The 17,216-nt window shown below is 40.8% G+C and overlaps 1 protein-coding gene across 1 annotated transcript in view; it reads left to right on the top strand.

The window, feature by feature from the left end:
• COL22A1 (collagen type XXII alpha 1 chain) overlaps positions 1-17,216 on the top strand; it is a gene marked incomplete at its 5' end in the record, with an annotated part of 198,133 nt that overhangs the window by 135,241 nt on the left and 45,676 nt on the right. Inside the window, 12 exons of the mRNA XM_082755403.1 lie at positions 2,104-2,157; positions 2,598-2,651; positions 3,607-3,660; positions 4,323-4,376; positions 4,786-4,821; positions 7,560-7,622; positions 8,805-8,858; positions 9,676-9,717; positions 11,555-11,587; positions 14,786-14,839; positions 15,385-15,438; positions 16,602-16,655. Of these exons, the coding sequence (XP_082611529.1) occupies positions 2,104-2,157; positions 2,598-2,651; positions 3,607-3,660; positions 4,323-4,376; positions 4,786-4,821; positions 7,560-7,622; positions 8,805-8,858; positions 9,676-9,717; positions 11,555-11,587; positions 14,786-14,839; positions 15,385-15,438; positions 16,602-16,655 (606 nt within the window). The remainder of the gene's footprint in view (positions 1-2,103; positions 2,158-2,597; positions 2,652-3,606; positions 3,661-4,322; positions 4,377-4,785; positions 4,822-7,559; positions 7,623-8,804; positions 8,859-9,675; positions 9,718-11,554; positions 11,588-14,785; positions 14,840-15,384; positions 15,439-16,601; positions 16,656-17,216) is intronic.

The following is a 17,216-nucleotide window of genomic DNA, read 5'->3' as shown; positions in this document are numbered from 1 at the left end:
GATTAATATGTAGGAAACCAGGAAACAGGCAAGGAAAGCTTGCAAAGGTAAATTTCACACTTTTATAATTTTTTTTTTGTGCTTATGTACAATCCACTTGGCTGCTGAGTCAGTCTGTTTTTGTATTTCTAAAGCTACCCTTGACTTCTTTCCTAGCACTGCACACATTCTTCATGACAACCACTTCTTGGAGCCCATACCTTATTCAAGGCCTCCCAACAATACCATCCTGGTAGGGTTAGAGTAGGGCCAAACAGGACTTTGAGGTGCCTGGCATCTGATCTCCGTTCTGTTGCCCTCTGCTGGTATTTTTTTCTAGTACTGGGCTATTTTGGACTGTTATTTATTTATTTATTTATTTTTATGTCAAAGTCTCTTTTAAATGATCACACACACGGATGGGCTTATCCAGGTGTGTCCTGATGAGTCCAGAGCTCCTTAAATGCAGGCCTTTCCTGCAATGGCATCTGAACCCCCATGCCCAGAATCAGGTACAGGGTTCCCCAGAAGTTATGTCAGCAGCATCGGGCATCCAAAGGCATTTGTTCCTGTGGATTTTTGAGCTGTGCTCACACTTGAGACACTCTGCAAATACTGATGTTGGTGGTGGAATGATTCCATGTCTATACTGGACTGAGTTGCAGTGAAAGCAGATTATGGGTGGTGTATAAACCAAGTGCATCTTCAGGTCTCTTTTTTGGTTGCTTAGCACCATCTATTGGTGAGATGATGTGCTCTCTTCTGGCTGATTTTTACAAGCATATTCTAAAATGACTGCTTATCCAGTGCTTTCTCTGTCAAACTATGCCACAAAAATTGCCTTGTTCTTTTTCATTATCACCATTTTATCGTCTCCAGCTACAATTTTCCTTACATGTTAAATGCTAATATTGATCCATGACTTGTAATATCATTGTAATAAAAAAAATCACTGTAATAAAAAACATATTGTAATAAAAAAATCACAAAAGCTGTGATTTTTGATATTGATACTGAATTGTAACACAGGTCTAGCAGAAAAGAAGCTAACTAATCATTTTCTATCTTGTATTGGTTGCTCACTTTTAGTTTTTTACATAGAGTGTTGTATATGTTTTTGTTTGGTTGTTTATTTGTTTGTTTTGGGATGTGTTTTTGAAGTACAGATATCAAAATTCCCTCTGTGCTGGAAACTGAAAATGACTTAAATCATGGTGTTAGAAAGTCTGAAAGAGACAGACAAGGTTAAAGTTTCAACTCTGTCATGTATCCATCCTTATACTGATTGCATAGGTCCTGATACAAAAACCACATGAACACAAGCTTCATTGTAAGTACAGGATAAATCCTATCTTGTCATCCAGCAGAAGCTGAAGGTAACAAAAACCTCTGTATCTCAGGCAGCCTATTAAGATTTGTCAAGTATAGAAAGAAAGTCCTCAGCTAGGAACTCACTTTTAACAATTTACCTTGTACACAAAAATAAATCCCTATGAAAATTGGATAGCTATTGAGATGAAATTTTCCCAAGGGAATTTTTGCAGGAAGGTGAGTAAGACTTCTAGGACATTTCCAGCTGCATGTGTGCATTGAAGTATGAGTTTGTGAAAATCTTTTATTGTCATAAAGGTTAACATAGAGCACTGAATTGGTGGAATATTTATTTTAAAACACCTGATCCAATATACAGTTCTCCATACACTTGGATTCTTATTCAAAAACAAGCAAGCAAACAAACAAACAGAAACACCACAAGTCTGTGCCATTCACTAGTTACTTCAGAGATCTTTTTGCAGTAGCAAATCATTTGTTTTGAAACTTTAATCAAGATTAAACTAGGCTGGATGCCACAAGGGGTCCCACTGTATCTTGTAGTGGAGTCCAGGATGGAGCTCACCTCGTAACAACAGTAACTAGTGCCTTAAGCAGGAGATCCTGTTCTGTTCGTGAGCACAGTTCCCTGGGAGCTCAATTTGGCATCTTTCAGGTTTTGGACACAAGTTAATGAAACACGAAGCTCATTGCTGATGCTGTTTGGAATGGGCTGCATTTGCACAGAGGAAGGGCCTGAGGCTTTTTGCCACTATCAGGGAGATTAATAAATGGGTTTTGCTTCTCTTACAGGGACCTCCAGGGCCCCCAGGCATTGCTGGATCCCCTGGACCACCTGGAGCACCAGTAAGAAAACAACTTTGTTTGTTTATTTGTTTATTTTTGTTGCTTGTTTTATATCAAGAAATAAAAAAAAACAAAACAAAAAAAAAAAAAACAAAAAAAAAAAAAAAACAAAACAAACAAAAAAAAAAAACACAGGAGAATTTAGGTGATTGGATTTCAGTGGGAACTGAGACAGGCCCTCTGGCAATGTGTGTTTTCTCTTGTATTTTCATGATGAACAGCCACAGCTGGCCCTGCAGGACAATGTCTCTGCATCAAGCACTGGAATCACTTTGACGCTACTTGCACAAAAGTCAATGTCTGCAGGATTCCCCACGGCAGGGACCTGACTTCTGTGGAAGGGAGAATTGTATTTGAATTGAAAGCAGAAGCCTCCGGTGAGGTGGCTGTAAAGGGCAGAAATACTGATTTTGTGTGTGTGTGCTGGATTCTTTTTTCAGGGACTGCCAGGAGAGGCTGGTGTTTCTGGTAAAACCGGACCCCCGGGACCAGCTGTAAGTTTGGAGGGATGGTTTGCATCGCCTCCATGCTCTCCATGACTTCAGATATTTTACTTCTAAAGTCTTTGCTCCCTTCCTGCAGGTTGTCTGCAGGTTTTAAGTGCTGGCTCCAACACTGTCTCCTTTAATGCAGGCATTAGCCTGATGCCTTTAGTGATCAAGAAGCTTACTAGATGCAGCTGCACACTGGGACTGTGATATTTTCATTATATGATAACTTTCAAAAGTCATTTTGCATTTGGCACAATATTCGTCTTCCAGACCTGGAGTTTCCTGAATCAGGCCAAAGAAGTGAAATAAAAATCTCAGTTTTAGCAGAGCATCACAATTTCTATTCACTCTTATGTCAAGAAAGGTGAATTATGGTATACTTAGTATTAAGAAGTGCCAGCTACAGCCTGCAGTGTTTGGAGATTGACTGATGCTCAGAAAAGGGATACTTTTATTTTATTTTTTTTTTCTCTCACCATTTAAATGCATTTTAGAAGTAATTTTAATTCTTATCTTGCTGAATCATTATGTCTATATGTTGTATAAGATATTACTAATATTTAAAAGGTGAGACAGACTTTAGAAAATCTTTATAGGTAAATAATAGAGATGTACAGAAAATGATAAGTAAAAATGCAATTTTTAAAGTTGTTCAGGACTCCACAGTCTTCATAAAACTTTTATATTGTTTTTTCTCTGTAACGATACTGACATCCAGTGGTCGTTCACTATAATTGTGATACTGAAAAAAGGCCGAGCAGGTACATGCATATGCCTTGAAAGAGGTTTCGTATAATTTGAGTCACAGGAATGAAAAAGTCAGAAGAAAATGAATGAAACTGATCTTTTTCTTAAACTTGGTCAGTGGCAAGAGGGATGATTTCAGTGTGCTTATGTTTAGCTTGCTGTTAATGATTTAAAGAACGGGCATGTAGGGCTGATAATTTTTTCTTTTTAGGGTTTGCCAGGCAAAGATGGATTAAATGGTCTTCCTGGGCTCCCAGGTCAAAAGGCAAGTGACACCACAAACACTGGCATAACCTACTCACCTGGCAGCTTACCTGAGTGAGCTAGCAAGCGTAAGCAGGAAGGGAACAGATCTCCAGAGCCAAATACACCTCACCTGATTCCTCTGGTGAAGCTGCATATACCTCTTTAACACTGATACACAGCCCTTTGCAGTATCCAGCGCACTTCCAAGCTACACAGCACGTTTCAGCTCTTGATCACCAGTCTCTACTCTCCATGCAGACACCACCTACACTGAAAGATCAGATTCAAAGGTTTCACCTAAACATTCCAGTGGCCAAGACTCCAACCCCACAATTATCTGTTTTTCTTAACAGAAATAATGTAGACTTTTTTACCACATACAACTTAAAGAAAGTGAATGGAGATTTTGTTTTCCAGCAAATTTACTCTGGAAATCTTTAATATAATACCAGTTGACTTTGTGTTATTCCAGAGATATCCCGGTAGATTTATTGGTGCTGCAGATGTGCCTGCAAATAGTGCTAGAATGGTAAAACTTTCCTGGAAAGATACTCCCATGTGGCTCCATTTACATCCTCAGGCTGATACTGGGGCTTTGAGTCAAAATATTCCTCACTGTTGCCTGCAGACATGTTCCACTACCAGAGGAGTTTGAATATTAACATCTCGTATTCCCTGCAGGGAGAACAAGGGGAAAAGGGTGAAGAAGGCTTTCCTGGAAAAGCTGGCCCCAAGGTAAGTAATTTTATTGAATAGTTTGCTGTAGCCAGAGTCAGCCAAGGCGTGATTTTGGAAGGCCTTGTGCTGAAGTCAGGAGGGTAATGTTCCTCTAAAGTTTGATGGATAACAGGGTAAGAAGTTATGGCTCAGTGCCTCTTACTGTTCATGGTGTTCCAAGTTACCAAACCACATCTGATGCTCCTCTCTCAAGTCTACATGTGTAGGAAGATCTCATCTGTCCCTTGCATTGGATCCCTGTGGTCTGGGATCCTAAGACATCAAGAAGGCAGTTTCAGTGCCTTTCTGAAAGTAGGTAGAAGAACATGTGCCAGGACAATAGAGGGTACAATTTACCAATGAGAAAGCATTCTTGCAACAGGGTCTTGTCCTTACACTGTTAAAGTTGTGTTTTTGTGTTTTTCAGGGTGACCCAGGGAGCCGTGGCCAAGCTGGTGAACAGGTGAGCAGAAAAAATTATGCTAGCAGCAACTTCAGAGCGATGTAAAGCCATCTGCCAATAAAAAGAAAAGTGCAAGTCAGCAAGTGAATGGATGAGACTCATGGTTGATCAAAGTAATGTGGACATTCCAGAGCAAATATACTAAATCCAGGTTTATCTGTATCTCAGAAAATTCAGTCTTCTTGTTGCAGGTGGATAAGGAAGAAAAGGAAGGCAGAGTGGCATAAAAGTTATTGTTTTTCCTTCACATTGCACATAAACCCACCGTGCTAGTGGCAGTTCTGGATGATGGTGAACTTTTTGTAGCTATGAGATGCAAGGGGTCATGCAGTCATTTCTAGATCATAAATGCTTGTTAGCACATAACCCCAGCTGACTGTTAGAAATTACACAGTTATCTTCGTCTTTATGCACTGGGATTTAGGTTTCAGCAGACATCTGTTGAGCTCAGAGAGGAACAAGGGAACCATCCTGGGATTTCCTAAAGCTGCCTGGAGCCCAATCAGGACCACTAACCAGAGATGTTAATGTCATCGTCTGCACACCAGCTTTTCACCTGCAGCATGAAAATCTGGAGAAAGAGATACCTGTATCAGTCTTAAATCTTTGGCATACATCTTTGGATACTGAGTTATAGAGTATAAGCCAGTAATAGAAGAGTCTCAGAGCTTCAGTCTTCTCTCCTACCGGTCTCAGTCCAATTGTCTGCTATAAAGATGAAAGGGGAGAATGGTCATGACCTCTGCTCCCATGTTGTCTTTTGCAGTAAAACAGATCACACACTATCTGTACCATCAACTGGACTAGAAGGAGTAGCAGAAGAAGGTGTCCATGAGGAATTTCATATAGCAGCTTTCCATAAGCTGTGACAGTCTCTCCTTGCCTATTCTCTTTGAGGAGCTAATTGCCATTTTTCCTTATTTGTCAAGGCTGTTTTGAATTTTAATCCCCCTTCCCAAAACACCTCTCTCTCCACAGTATCGTGTTCTCCATACATTATAAAAATGTTTCTGTCACTATTAAATAGTGCAAGCCCTTAGAGGACTTCACTTCATCTTTCTCTGAATTTGAAAGGCAGCAGCCAGTTACAGGTGTGTGAATGTAATTGTTTAATCAGTTGTACACCACCCTCCAGAGAGCCTTCTTCTACTCTGTTTTTCTGTAGTTTGCTAATGAGAACGTTACGTTGGCCTGTGTCAGACGTCTTACTAATGTCAAGATACATCACACAAATGCTTCCTTCTTGCCTGCTTAGTTATCCTGTCAAGGGAGGGAACTGGATGGATTTAACATGATTAGTTTTTAGCAGATCCACATTGACTATTTCTTAATACCTTCCTGTCTTTGAGCTCATACAAGCTCATTGACATTTTGCTTCAGTAGCTTTCTAGAGACAATATTTACACCACATGCCTTTATTTTTCTTCTAAATACTCTCTTTTTCGTCTCTTTAATATTAGGCTGTTTGTTAGTCCTTCTCATGATCTCTGGTATCTCCTCATCAGCCAGGATCCCACAGTGGCTCTCAAAAAACACCACTCCATCTCATCTCCAAATGTCACCATCTTTCAAAATGCTCCAAACATCGTCCTGATGTTCCCAGTTCTGCTCAGTCAGCAAAATATCTTTTTCCTCCTGTGAGTCCTTCTGCAGACTCATTGCACCTATATCACAATAATGTTTGGACTCTTCTGATAAAGAGATAATCTCTTTAAAGAGGGGATTACCAGTTATAAATTCATGTTCCTACAATGCTTAGTGCAATTGGGTTCTGTCCATCACTGAGATTCTTTTACATATTGAAGTACAAATACATGTAGCAGGATAGTTATAAATAACAAACCCTGTGATTATTTTCAGATGACAAACTGGGTCAACTTGTAGCTAAGTTTAAGAATACTTGATATATTTAGAACAAACCACATGACACAGAGATTACAATTACTCCAACAGCAGGCATTATAAAGCAGAAAGTCAAAGGTGAGGCTCAGACAGAAACAAATTCAAATGTGAAATAGTGCATCAAGACAATTCTAGACCTGTTCATTAGGTAACATCTGTACTGTTCAGATTACTAGAGTATTGTGTTTGCACTACCAGACTACCCAAGATGATTAAAATATTAAAAATATATATATAAAAAAAATATTTTCTTAGCTGCTGTTATTTATTTGCTTGGTGCTGCTACAAAACAGCGTGAAGAAAACTTGCTTTAAATTTCATGGTCTCAGTTAACTGTGTAAAGGCAAAAAAAGAGAGATCTCAGTTGCTGTTTTAAGTAACAATTTTGCAAGAAAAAATATATGTTGTAATTGAACAAGATGCTGTTTTCTCCCATCAAGACACACGTATAATGATTCCAGGGCAAAAAAAAAGTTCAGTACAGCCCCATATGTGTTGTGGTGTGACTAGGTATCAAGAAGTAACTGTGCACTCACTATGAGTGCTGAACAATTCAGATTAATATCAGTCATGCATTGAGATAGACAGCTAAATCAAGGTTTCATCCTTCCCAGCCTAAGGGCTAGCTGGATTAATCTGCCCTGAGAGCCAGCCTTGATGTATTTTTAGATGACATGAATGAGCAAGTGAAGAGTTTAGCCTGCCATTCTTCCCTTTCATTCTTAATGATGCTTGAGATTTTGAGACTAATAATGTTTTTTGTTCGTTTGTTTTTAGTAGAAGGCATTCTTGAGGAATGTTCCTAGATTTCATCTACTACTTTCTCTGACTTTCAGGGTGAGGCAGGTCTTCCTGGTCCTCGGGGCTTGCCTGGACTGAGAGGAGAAAAAGGAGACCAGGTGAGTAACTTCGAGCCATAACTTGATTTTATTTGTCCATTTGGTGCCAGGTGGACACTTCGGTGCCTCAAGTGTGCCTAGATAATATTCTCTCTTGGTGGGTTTGCTGTGGTGGCATCTAGCAAGACCACCAAGTACCCCTTCCAATGTGGTACTTCACTGCCTCGTGACCACTACTGACTGCAGTGGAGGTGCTAAAGAACAGGATCTATCCTGAGCACAGAAGGTTTTGACTGAAGTCATAGTGCTTGCGAGGCAGTGGAAGAGGTACAGTACTCCTTAGGCATTTTCAGAAATACCGGCATGATTTAAAAACATTAGAAAAATGATGATAACAACTAAAATGCCAAATTCCTCTTGTCACTGAGCTCTGGAGTAGGTTCCAGACGGTTGGATTATTTTCTGATGGCCTAACTTCCACCCAAGTCCTGATGTTTGATGCTTCCCCCAGCTAGTTCTAGACCTTCAGAGACATCTACGCACTGAAAAATAGTTGGATCAGGGACCTGGTAGTAAATTTAGCCACGTCAGTGAGGCCATTAGTCCTGATAGCTGACTGTGTGCTTGAATGTAAGCAAGAAAGATCTAAAATCGACTCAAGATTTGCTCGTTGATTTGCTGTATTATATACACTGTACAGTGTAGAATATAGAATATATTCTCTGTCTACATGAAATCATAGAAAGGTAGGTCACCTAGCTTTTATGTGAATACAGGCTAAATATGTTTGTTTATGCACTTTGAGGAATATTCACATCATCCTTGTTAAGGGTCTTCCATTCAGGACACCAAGTTTCCTGGGTAAAGTAGAGATGTAGGCAGCAGTGAATGGATGACTCAAGTCTTTCAACATAAGAAAACTAGTAGCACCGTTGTTCTCTCTGAGTCTTAAGTTGGTTCTGCTTCTTGTCTTTTTCGAATGGAAAAAAATCTGTGTTTTAAAACTGCATCAGTCAATAGGACCTTCCACATGCAAGTTGATTTAGGATTAGTGCTTTCCTTTCCATGAACTTAATCACCAGTGGTTGGTTTTTGAAAATAGTGTGGATTTTGTGAAGCCATCTGAAAAATGTTACCCTTTCAATTGTTTGCACTGCATCTTGGATGACAGGTAAGATCAACTGAAACTGTAAAATGAGACTGATACAATCAAATTTCCTGCTTTCCTTTTTCTACGTTTAGGGAGAAAAAGGAAAAGATGGTCTCCCGGGACTGAAAGGTGAAAGAGGAGAAAAAGTAAGCCACTAATTGGTGGGCTATCAAACTACAGGTGCCACTTCCAGATAAGTCAACCTGGACTTCCCAGCTGATAGATCCTCAGGGTTTGGGGAGGGGTCATGAGACTGGGATGGTGCAGGAACTGCAGAGCTCTGCAGTCCCATTGGGGGATGTACAGAGGAAGGAGGAACTGGAGGAAAAATGAGGGGGTAGATAGGTAGGAAAAGATTGTTATGAATGAACCACGTGCCAGCTACTGGAGTCAGACCAGGGCTGTGGGTGCCCCTGGCCTGTGGTGCCAGCTACTGGAGTGACTGGGAGGGGCTCAATGCCAGCAACTGGAACCAGTGGGGTCTTCCACTCCCAGGCACCGGGGTGGGAGCAGTGTGTGGTCCCCAACCAGCTACGGCGGTGATTCTAGTGTGGTTGAGGTGAGTGTGCAACTTTACCTCACATAACAGTTTTAGCTAAAACACACTTTCCAATCAAGAATTCTGATCATCTTTAACCTAAAATGTAAGTTAAGCTCTATATCACTCCTACGGGGGACGGAGTAATGTTAGAAATTCACTGCAAGGTGATAAAGACAACAAAGTGAGCATCTTGTGTGCAACAAAATTAGGATAGCAGAAATTCTGGCCAGAGCAGCAGGGTAAATTCCATCCATGAGACAAGGCTGAACTCAGGGACTCTGGGATTTTCAGTGTCTCTGAACTGACAGATTGTCATTAGGCTACGTTTCATCTGTAATGTTGCATCTTCTTGATGGTAAAGCTGCATTTTATTTGCACAGATTTTTATATCCTTAGTTATATTCTTCTTTTTCTCTCCCTAGGGTGACACAGGTTCCCCTGGCCCACCAGGCTTACCTGGAACAGTAAGTAAGGTTATATTTTGTGCTGCAAGCAATGTTCTGGGCATCATTACACTTCTTCCACACAAATGCCTCAGTAACAAAGCTTTTCAAGATCTGTACTTCTTTGCAGAAACATTAGGACCCATTTACTCTCAGATTAACTCCCTTAGCTTGAGAGAAGCACTATTAAGGCACATTTGGTCTTTTATATTTTCAGGAGGTTGTGCACTCCTCTGCCTCTTTGGAAACAGCTCTTTCCTATGTCCTTGTTTTGTGGTAGCATTTATTTTAAATTTGCGACATATTTAGCAGCTGTAGGAGCTGATGACGAAGGTCATGGGTGAAGATGGGGAGTATGTTTGCACAGATTTTCTAGGGTGAGCTAGATTTTCCCACCTGGAATCTCCCAGTAGATGGGATACCAGAACAGATGCCAGTGAACAACAACTTGTCTTGTGGTGAACAATTCGCCTTTTCCCAGGAAGAGCAGAGGACTCCACTTCTCACTGACAGTAGCTTATGGGGTGAAGGATTCAGCTTCAATGATGCTGTAACCTCCCAGAGCCTTTGTTGTGTACAGTGCTATCCTGTGCTGAAAGCCCAGGAAGATCTTCTCATCCCACAGCTTGTACCTAGATACTTGGGTTCAGTACTGCATCCAGCCCACACCCAAACAAATCATATCTGATTACACGTACCTTTTGTATTAATAAGAGATATTAAACAAACAAACAAACAAAAATCTTTTTTTTTTTTAATGAGCCTGCACAATGTCTTTTGGAAGCCTGAGCATAATTACAACAAAGGTAGCTATGGGCAATTTAAACCAGCAACCACTGAAAGTAAATAGAAAATCACCACATTACCCTCTAGCAAAATTTGAGTAAGCAGCTTGGAGCAAGCACTAGGAATGGGCCTCTCATTGCAACAGAAGGGCTGATCCCAGCCACAGATCCTCCATAAAATGGCAAACACTCACATTTCAGCTTTGCTTGCCACAGCTGATTACAGCTGCCACATTCACAGATTATGGAGAGAATTTGAATAAACATCTGTTGGTGAAAATCCAATGTCTACAAGCCTTCATGCAGCAATGGAGGAGGTATTATAACTTCTTCCCTGCCATCAGTTGGGTCTCTTTACTCTGTGACAAAGGGGGTCTTGTGGGAAGAGTGTGTCTTGGTCAAAGGTTTGGAAAAGTCTTATAAATGTAGTACCACAAGGCTAGGTATAAAGATATGACTGACCACTCAAGCTTTCTGTGTTTGTAGGGAGAGGTAATTTCTATCTCAGCTGTAAAAATAGACAACAATTTTGACATGTTCTCATTTCATCAAGGACTATTTTTTTTTCTCCTGATTTTATCAGTTTTGATGATAAATACTGCCTCTCTCTACTAAATGAGATCCTTATTTTTGGGGTCAGTCCTTCAGGATGATCACGTTACGAGACAACCACCTATGTTGTCTTACATGTCTTATAGGTGGTACAAAGTAGAGAGAAAAATTACCAAGCACAGTCATGGAGTCAGAAAGCTTAATAATACTGAAGATGGCTCCAAGTGGAAAAGTGAGGGGAGCTTGCTAATAGCTCAAGGTTAAAGATTGTTTGGCTTTTCATAGGGGTGGGACATATAGGGCAGTTTTGAGTTTATGTTCATATTTCAAATCTTCTAGGAAATATCTGATACTTGTGGGCTTTTTTCCAAGCAGCCAGATGTTATAATGCATTGCTCATTTATAAACCTACTAATGGATACATTCAATGTATAATCTATAATGACAAGGAGAGTATGTAAGTTATTGCATTTCCAGGAAAATAGATGATGATGCTTTTAACACTCCTCTTTCTGTTCCAGACAGCCTTCTTCACCCCACACCCTAGGATTCCTGTAAGTAACATCGCTAGCAAAGATGACCTCTAGTTTGTTGCCTCTCTGGTAGAGACAGAGTACCTTAATATTTCCAATGTTATTTACATGCTTTTTGTAAAGAGCTCAATTTGAGCCTGGTTCTGGGTAACTTCACCATTGTAACTAGCAGTGCTGAGTGCCACAGATGTGTCCTGGTACAGCAATGTCCAAATCAGCTTTATTCAGGAGACAGCTGCATGCTGTCCCACTGTTTAAATGAGGAGTGCTTGCAGTACATAGTGGGAATTACCTGGCATTATTAGGATCACATCATTGGTATGTGAATAAGCCTGTTAAGGATCAGGAGGCTTTATGGCATGTATAAATGGCAGAGGTAGACTGCAATCACAGTATTAAAAAAAAAAAAGTGTGTATGACAGGTTCTTCAGAGGTGGAGGAAATAGGAATGTGAGGTAGTGCTGAAAATGGAGACAGGATTTCTTTGGTTCTCGCTTCCTTTTTGTTCGTAGCTTGCTAATATATATACAAAGGAAATATGCAGAAAAATGACATCTTATGTGGTCTTTGTAGCGCTGCAGTCACAGAAGGAGTGCACAGGAGGAGCAGTAACCTTTTGCTTTGAGTGCATTTCTTTTGTAAATGAGCTGCAAGACAGTGAAGAATAAAAGGCTTGAAGTGTGTCAGCGGGTCGTATTGCAGAGTTTTCTCCGTGTGCAAGTTAAATGCGATGATGCTTACTGTTGCACAGAACTGCACATAGCATTGCAAGGTCTGGGAGGAGAAGGGGAGGTAAAAATAGTTACCTTTGATTTGCAGCTTTCCAAATTAAGGTGTCAGAAGGTGATGATATGCCTCAGGAGATTGTCATGGGTTATGTTATAGAGGCTGCAGCAACAGCAGGGTGCTGAAAATTGTCATGCACTCTCCAAAACACAGCACTTGCTTTCCATTCAGTCTGTGGTGTATAGTAACAGGGGGAGGCAGGAAACAGCCTGAATAGAAGGCAGCAGCACCATTACTCTGTTTCCTCATTATTAGTTTAAATCTATTTCATTTAAAACACACCACAATAATTGTCAGAAATGGAAAAGCTCTGACCAAGTGAGTCAAAGGCTGCTATTTACCTATCACCACAGCTCGGTTGTGTGTTTTGGGTGCCATGAGCTCTGCAGAAACTCACTGATCCAGCAGGGCAGTAGAGGGGTTTCTTCCATGGGGCACGGTTAACTTTTCCATGTATATCTATATATCTATAGAAAATTAAAATTATTAAATATTTCTTGGAGATGGGGTGCATAAGAACCACAGTGGTGGTCAAGTTTGATGTCTGGAAATGGCAAAAGCAGTAAAACAGGAGATGACTCCTCACTGCCTTCTGCCTCCCACTGCAGCTGTCCACAGCTGAGCCCCCACTCCCTGCTCTCCTTCAAATGGTACAGAAAATATGAATGCATTAATTGAGAGTACAGCAGGACACTGCCAAGAGAGGAGGTCAAGAAAGCTGTAAGCTACCAATCTGGCCCAGCTTGGTAGCAGCTGTTAGTTGTCACCACATCAGTTCTGTTCATTGAGCTGGAGAAAAGAAGTGGGTGGCAGTGGATTAAGTCCAGCTGCCAGGGGCCAGAGGTCTCCACAATGTGCAGCACTAGTGGACAGTGTTAACAGTCTCAGAGGATAGTCACGGATTCAGCAAATTTGGGAAGGACTTGTAGGCAGATTTGCTGGCAGGTTGGGTTAAGGAAAACAACCTCTGCCCTTGGTTGTGGCTGTGCAAGGACATCAGACTGGACTTTTGCCAATTTTGCATTGACATGCAAGTCAAATATCAAGGAAAATGTAGGAGAAAGGAGAATATTAAAAATGCTTCCTCCTTTTACCTCTTGAGTTACTTCTTCCTTTTGCAGTCTTGTTCTCCCTGATAATACATGCCCTTATTCACATTTAGTAACACCACCCTTAGCTACAAATTTATTAATATATGTATGTGCTTTGTTGCTCTGCTCCCTTAAAAGGGTTTCAGAGCTTGAAATGTTATTGTGCAAAACAAATTTCAGGCACAACCATTCAGGTTTGTTAGATAGGACTTTTGCTTTAAGTACTTCATGTGGTTGCACTATTCTTCTGAAGGCCAGTAGATGGCATCAGGGACTGCCTCATTAGAATTGGTCTAATGGGGTATTAATTGTAAAGTAAAATTCCTCAAATTATTTATCACAAACCATAATATTTATTCATAATGCATAATAAATACAGACATAAGTAGTATTTATGCTGTTACATTTATTTTGTCTGTTAGAGAATCATTTGCAAATGGACTTTGAATTCCCAGATGTTGCAGATATGATTGGCAAATAGTAGATGTGAATAAAATACAAACTGGTTTGTTCACGGATTCTGCATTTTGACTGATCACTATTCCTTGTGTGTGTGCTGGGGGGTGCTTAAATCACTGATGTTCTTATTGTTCCTTGATTGCATAATTGAAACACCTCCTATGATAAATAATGAATAAGTAATGAGTGCTATTGCCTGAATACATATAGTCATATAAATAAACAACCATGGTTATTCAAGTAGTGACCGAGTTATTCTGGCTGGTACCATAATTGTGTGCAGTTCCACCCAATTTATAAAAAGCAGAAATATGTACTTATTGATTATTATTAAAGAACGCACAACAAAACTGATGAACTTCTGTCTGAAAGCATCTTCAATTTACTTAAAGAGGAAGAAGAGAGGTAAATTAATCCTATTAGTCAGTGATGGTAGTGAAGGATATATTGACAATGCAGGAGGGGGGTAAGCTGCATGAATTTGTGGTGGTGTTAACAAAACTAGAGATCTGGAAAAGCCATCTAATACATATTTCTGGAAATGCTCAAGTTGAGACCCTGAAAACCTCTGTCTTATAGGTGGAAAAGGGAGCTTGCCCGTATGTGGAACATTTTTCCCCCTGTAGGACTGTAGGACCACATTCCTGATGCACAGCACAATGCAGTGGCTGTGGTGCTGTTGCTGGTGGTTGTGCCATCTGGCCTATTAATACATTGGAGCTGAATTGATCAAATTTTAGGACCGTAAATTCTTTAACTACTCTTCTCCGTGAAGGGAAGCTCTTCTCTTTTTAAACTGAACATATTTTGCAATTAATATCACAACATGACTGGTGTGCCTTCTAGCTTTTATTTCTCTGTTTTTTCTTATTGTTTTATATAGGGTGAACCTGGACCAAAAGGGGAGAAAGGAGATCAAGGAACAAGTGGAGAACCTGTAAGAACAGCTACGTTTTTTTTTCAGCTAGTTTTGAACTTTATCAGGGAGAAGACATGTCTGAAGACTGTCTGTTTTGGAAGGAGAGGGTGGGACATGCTCCTTCTGAAGCTGGCATGCTTCTCTCATCAGAAATGGCCACGGGGGTGCTTGGCTTTGGCTCTACAGGAAGATAGATGACTGCATGAAATTAAGCACCTGATTTATATCCCAGGGCCTTAGTGGCTAAGGACTATGGGGTTTGCAACACAGAGCTTGGCTGACAGTAAGGTTGTACAGGATTTATTAAGGGCTTTTGAAATGATGTGACCCAGCTAAATTATGCATTTGGCTACTCTGCTTATATTCTGCCTTGCTCTTGTTCTGGAGGGAGCCCTGAGGAGCGGCAGACTCCCATTCAGTCACAGCCTCCATAAAAAAAAAAAAACAAAAAAAAAAAAACACTTTCTTCTCTTGATGGGGGGAAGGAGAAACATCTTCTTTTGATGAGGAGAAGAACTGAACAGTTTTCTTCAGCTCTTCCACCTCAGCTTCTGTTTTTGCAGGGATTACCAGGGGTCCCAGGTGAACAGGGTGTCCCAGGACCTGCAGGACTACAGGTAAGAAGGGACAGAAAGAAAGAAAGCCGTGGTATGACCAAAGAGGACTGCCTTCATGGTGCATTTCACTGGAAATAATCCTTCCCCTACACACCGACAGCCCACATCTCCTTCATTTTTGTAAGTTCAGGGACTTCTGTAGAGGTATTTGTTCATGATGGACATCAGGACAACATAAGGAGAATCAAAGCAGAAATATGTCATCTCTGAATCGAGATGAGTGTCATCTGAGAGACTCAGGAACTTCAGGTTCCTTCAAGAAAGCATCTTGTTTTGGTGCCTTCAAAGCACAGGTCTCACAGATAAGTTACTGCAACGCATTAGCAAAGTGTTGCAGAACATTCAGATTCAACCCCAGCCCATTTGATCCCGAAGGCACCATGTCTTATGTGAAATAGATTTATAGTCTCAATTGTCTTCTAAAAATTTATTGGTTCATGCCCATTATTTCCATTTACCACTGAGGTATGATTCCATGTAATCATGTAGGGGTGTTCACTCTGCCTTCATCTGTACTGTGTCCAAGCTACGTAATCATCTATTACTAGGGAATCAGCTGTATAAACAAATTAACAGCAGTCTTAGCATCATGAAAACAAACAAACAAAAACAATAATGCCATGCAATTTTAAACTCACGTTTGCTAAAAGGGGGACCAAATCAGTTGGTAGACTCCTCTTAGTCCTGCCAAAAACCTTATAAAAGAGCTAAGGCATTTGAGTCATATGTAGGAATGGGACAAAGTCTCTGCACTGTGATCTGTTTTGACCATTTCTAAATGATTGTTGTTTGTATTTGAGAACCACAGGCAAAAGCTCCTCTTTGCAGGGAGATCATCAGAGTTCAGCTGGCATTGAAGTAGCAGGTAGGCCGGAGGATAGGAAAGCGCTTCCCCTAGATGAATGTCTGCAAGTTTCAGCATGCAGTGCTGTGAAATAGCCTCTGAGCTGATCAGTCATTAGTAATTCCTCTTATGTCCCAGGGTTTTATTTTTATATTTCATTTTCTTGCTGCATAGAGAACTGGGAGCCATTTCCTCAGCTGTTAAACTCCTCCGTGAATTGATTAGCTGAGTGCACATTCAGGCATTTTGAAGTCTTCTTGTCTGGCAGGCAGTCCCATCCCATCACTAATCAGCTGGCATCTCTTTTCTTTCTGCACAGGGCACAAAGGGGCAGAAAGGCGCTCGAGGAGAAGTTGGAGCCCCTGGAGAGGCTGTGAGTAACTGCTTCCCTTGCAGCATTTTTTCCCTGATAGTAACACACCTGAAGGGACTTTGAAGTCCCTGCTTTGCAGATTCACAGTCCCAAGCAGCTTGGGCACTGGGCGCATCCTAATCTGCAGCTGGAAGGAGTCACTGCTTGTGGGGAAACAGACTCAGCTGCACCAAACCGATCAATGCCCCACTCAGCCCAGCTCTGAATTGTTTGTCTTTTGTTGGCCAAATCTCTCCCTCTCTAATAAAATGCCTTCTTTTCTGAGTGAGGTGAGGCTGAGCTTGCTACCTCACTGCGATATCAGCCAAGCCCAGGCAGCCAGCTTGTGCACGGAGTGAGCTTTGCATCAGCAGCCAGAATTAGCTTTTGATCACAGTTGGTTTTAGGCTTCTTAGTCAATTCTGCTTTCTTTAATAAAGCCTCAGCACCATAGGAATCATCACATACCACTTTTCAAGGCATGTGTTGTAGGGAGTGCTGCTATTCTCTGAAAGAACAGTGAAGAATTCAAGTCCTATTTTATTATTGTGGCAGTGTATAAGCCCTTTGTGGCTGAATAAA

This window comes from Aythya marila (assembly GCF_965140915.1).
Source record: "Aythya marila genome assembly, chromosome: 2".
Classification (NCBI taxonomy): domain Eukaryota; kingdom Metazoa; phylum Chordata; class Aves; order Anseriformes; family Anatidae; genus Aythya; species Aythya marila.
Note: the sequence above shows the minus strand (reverse complement) of the source record. Positions and strands in the feature narration are given on the sequence as shown.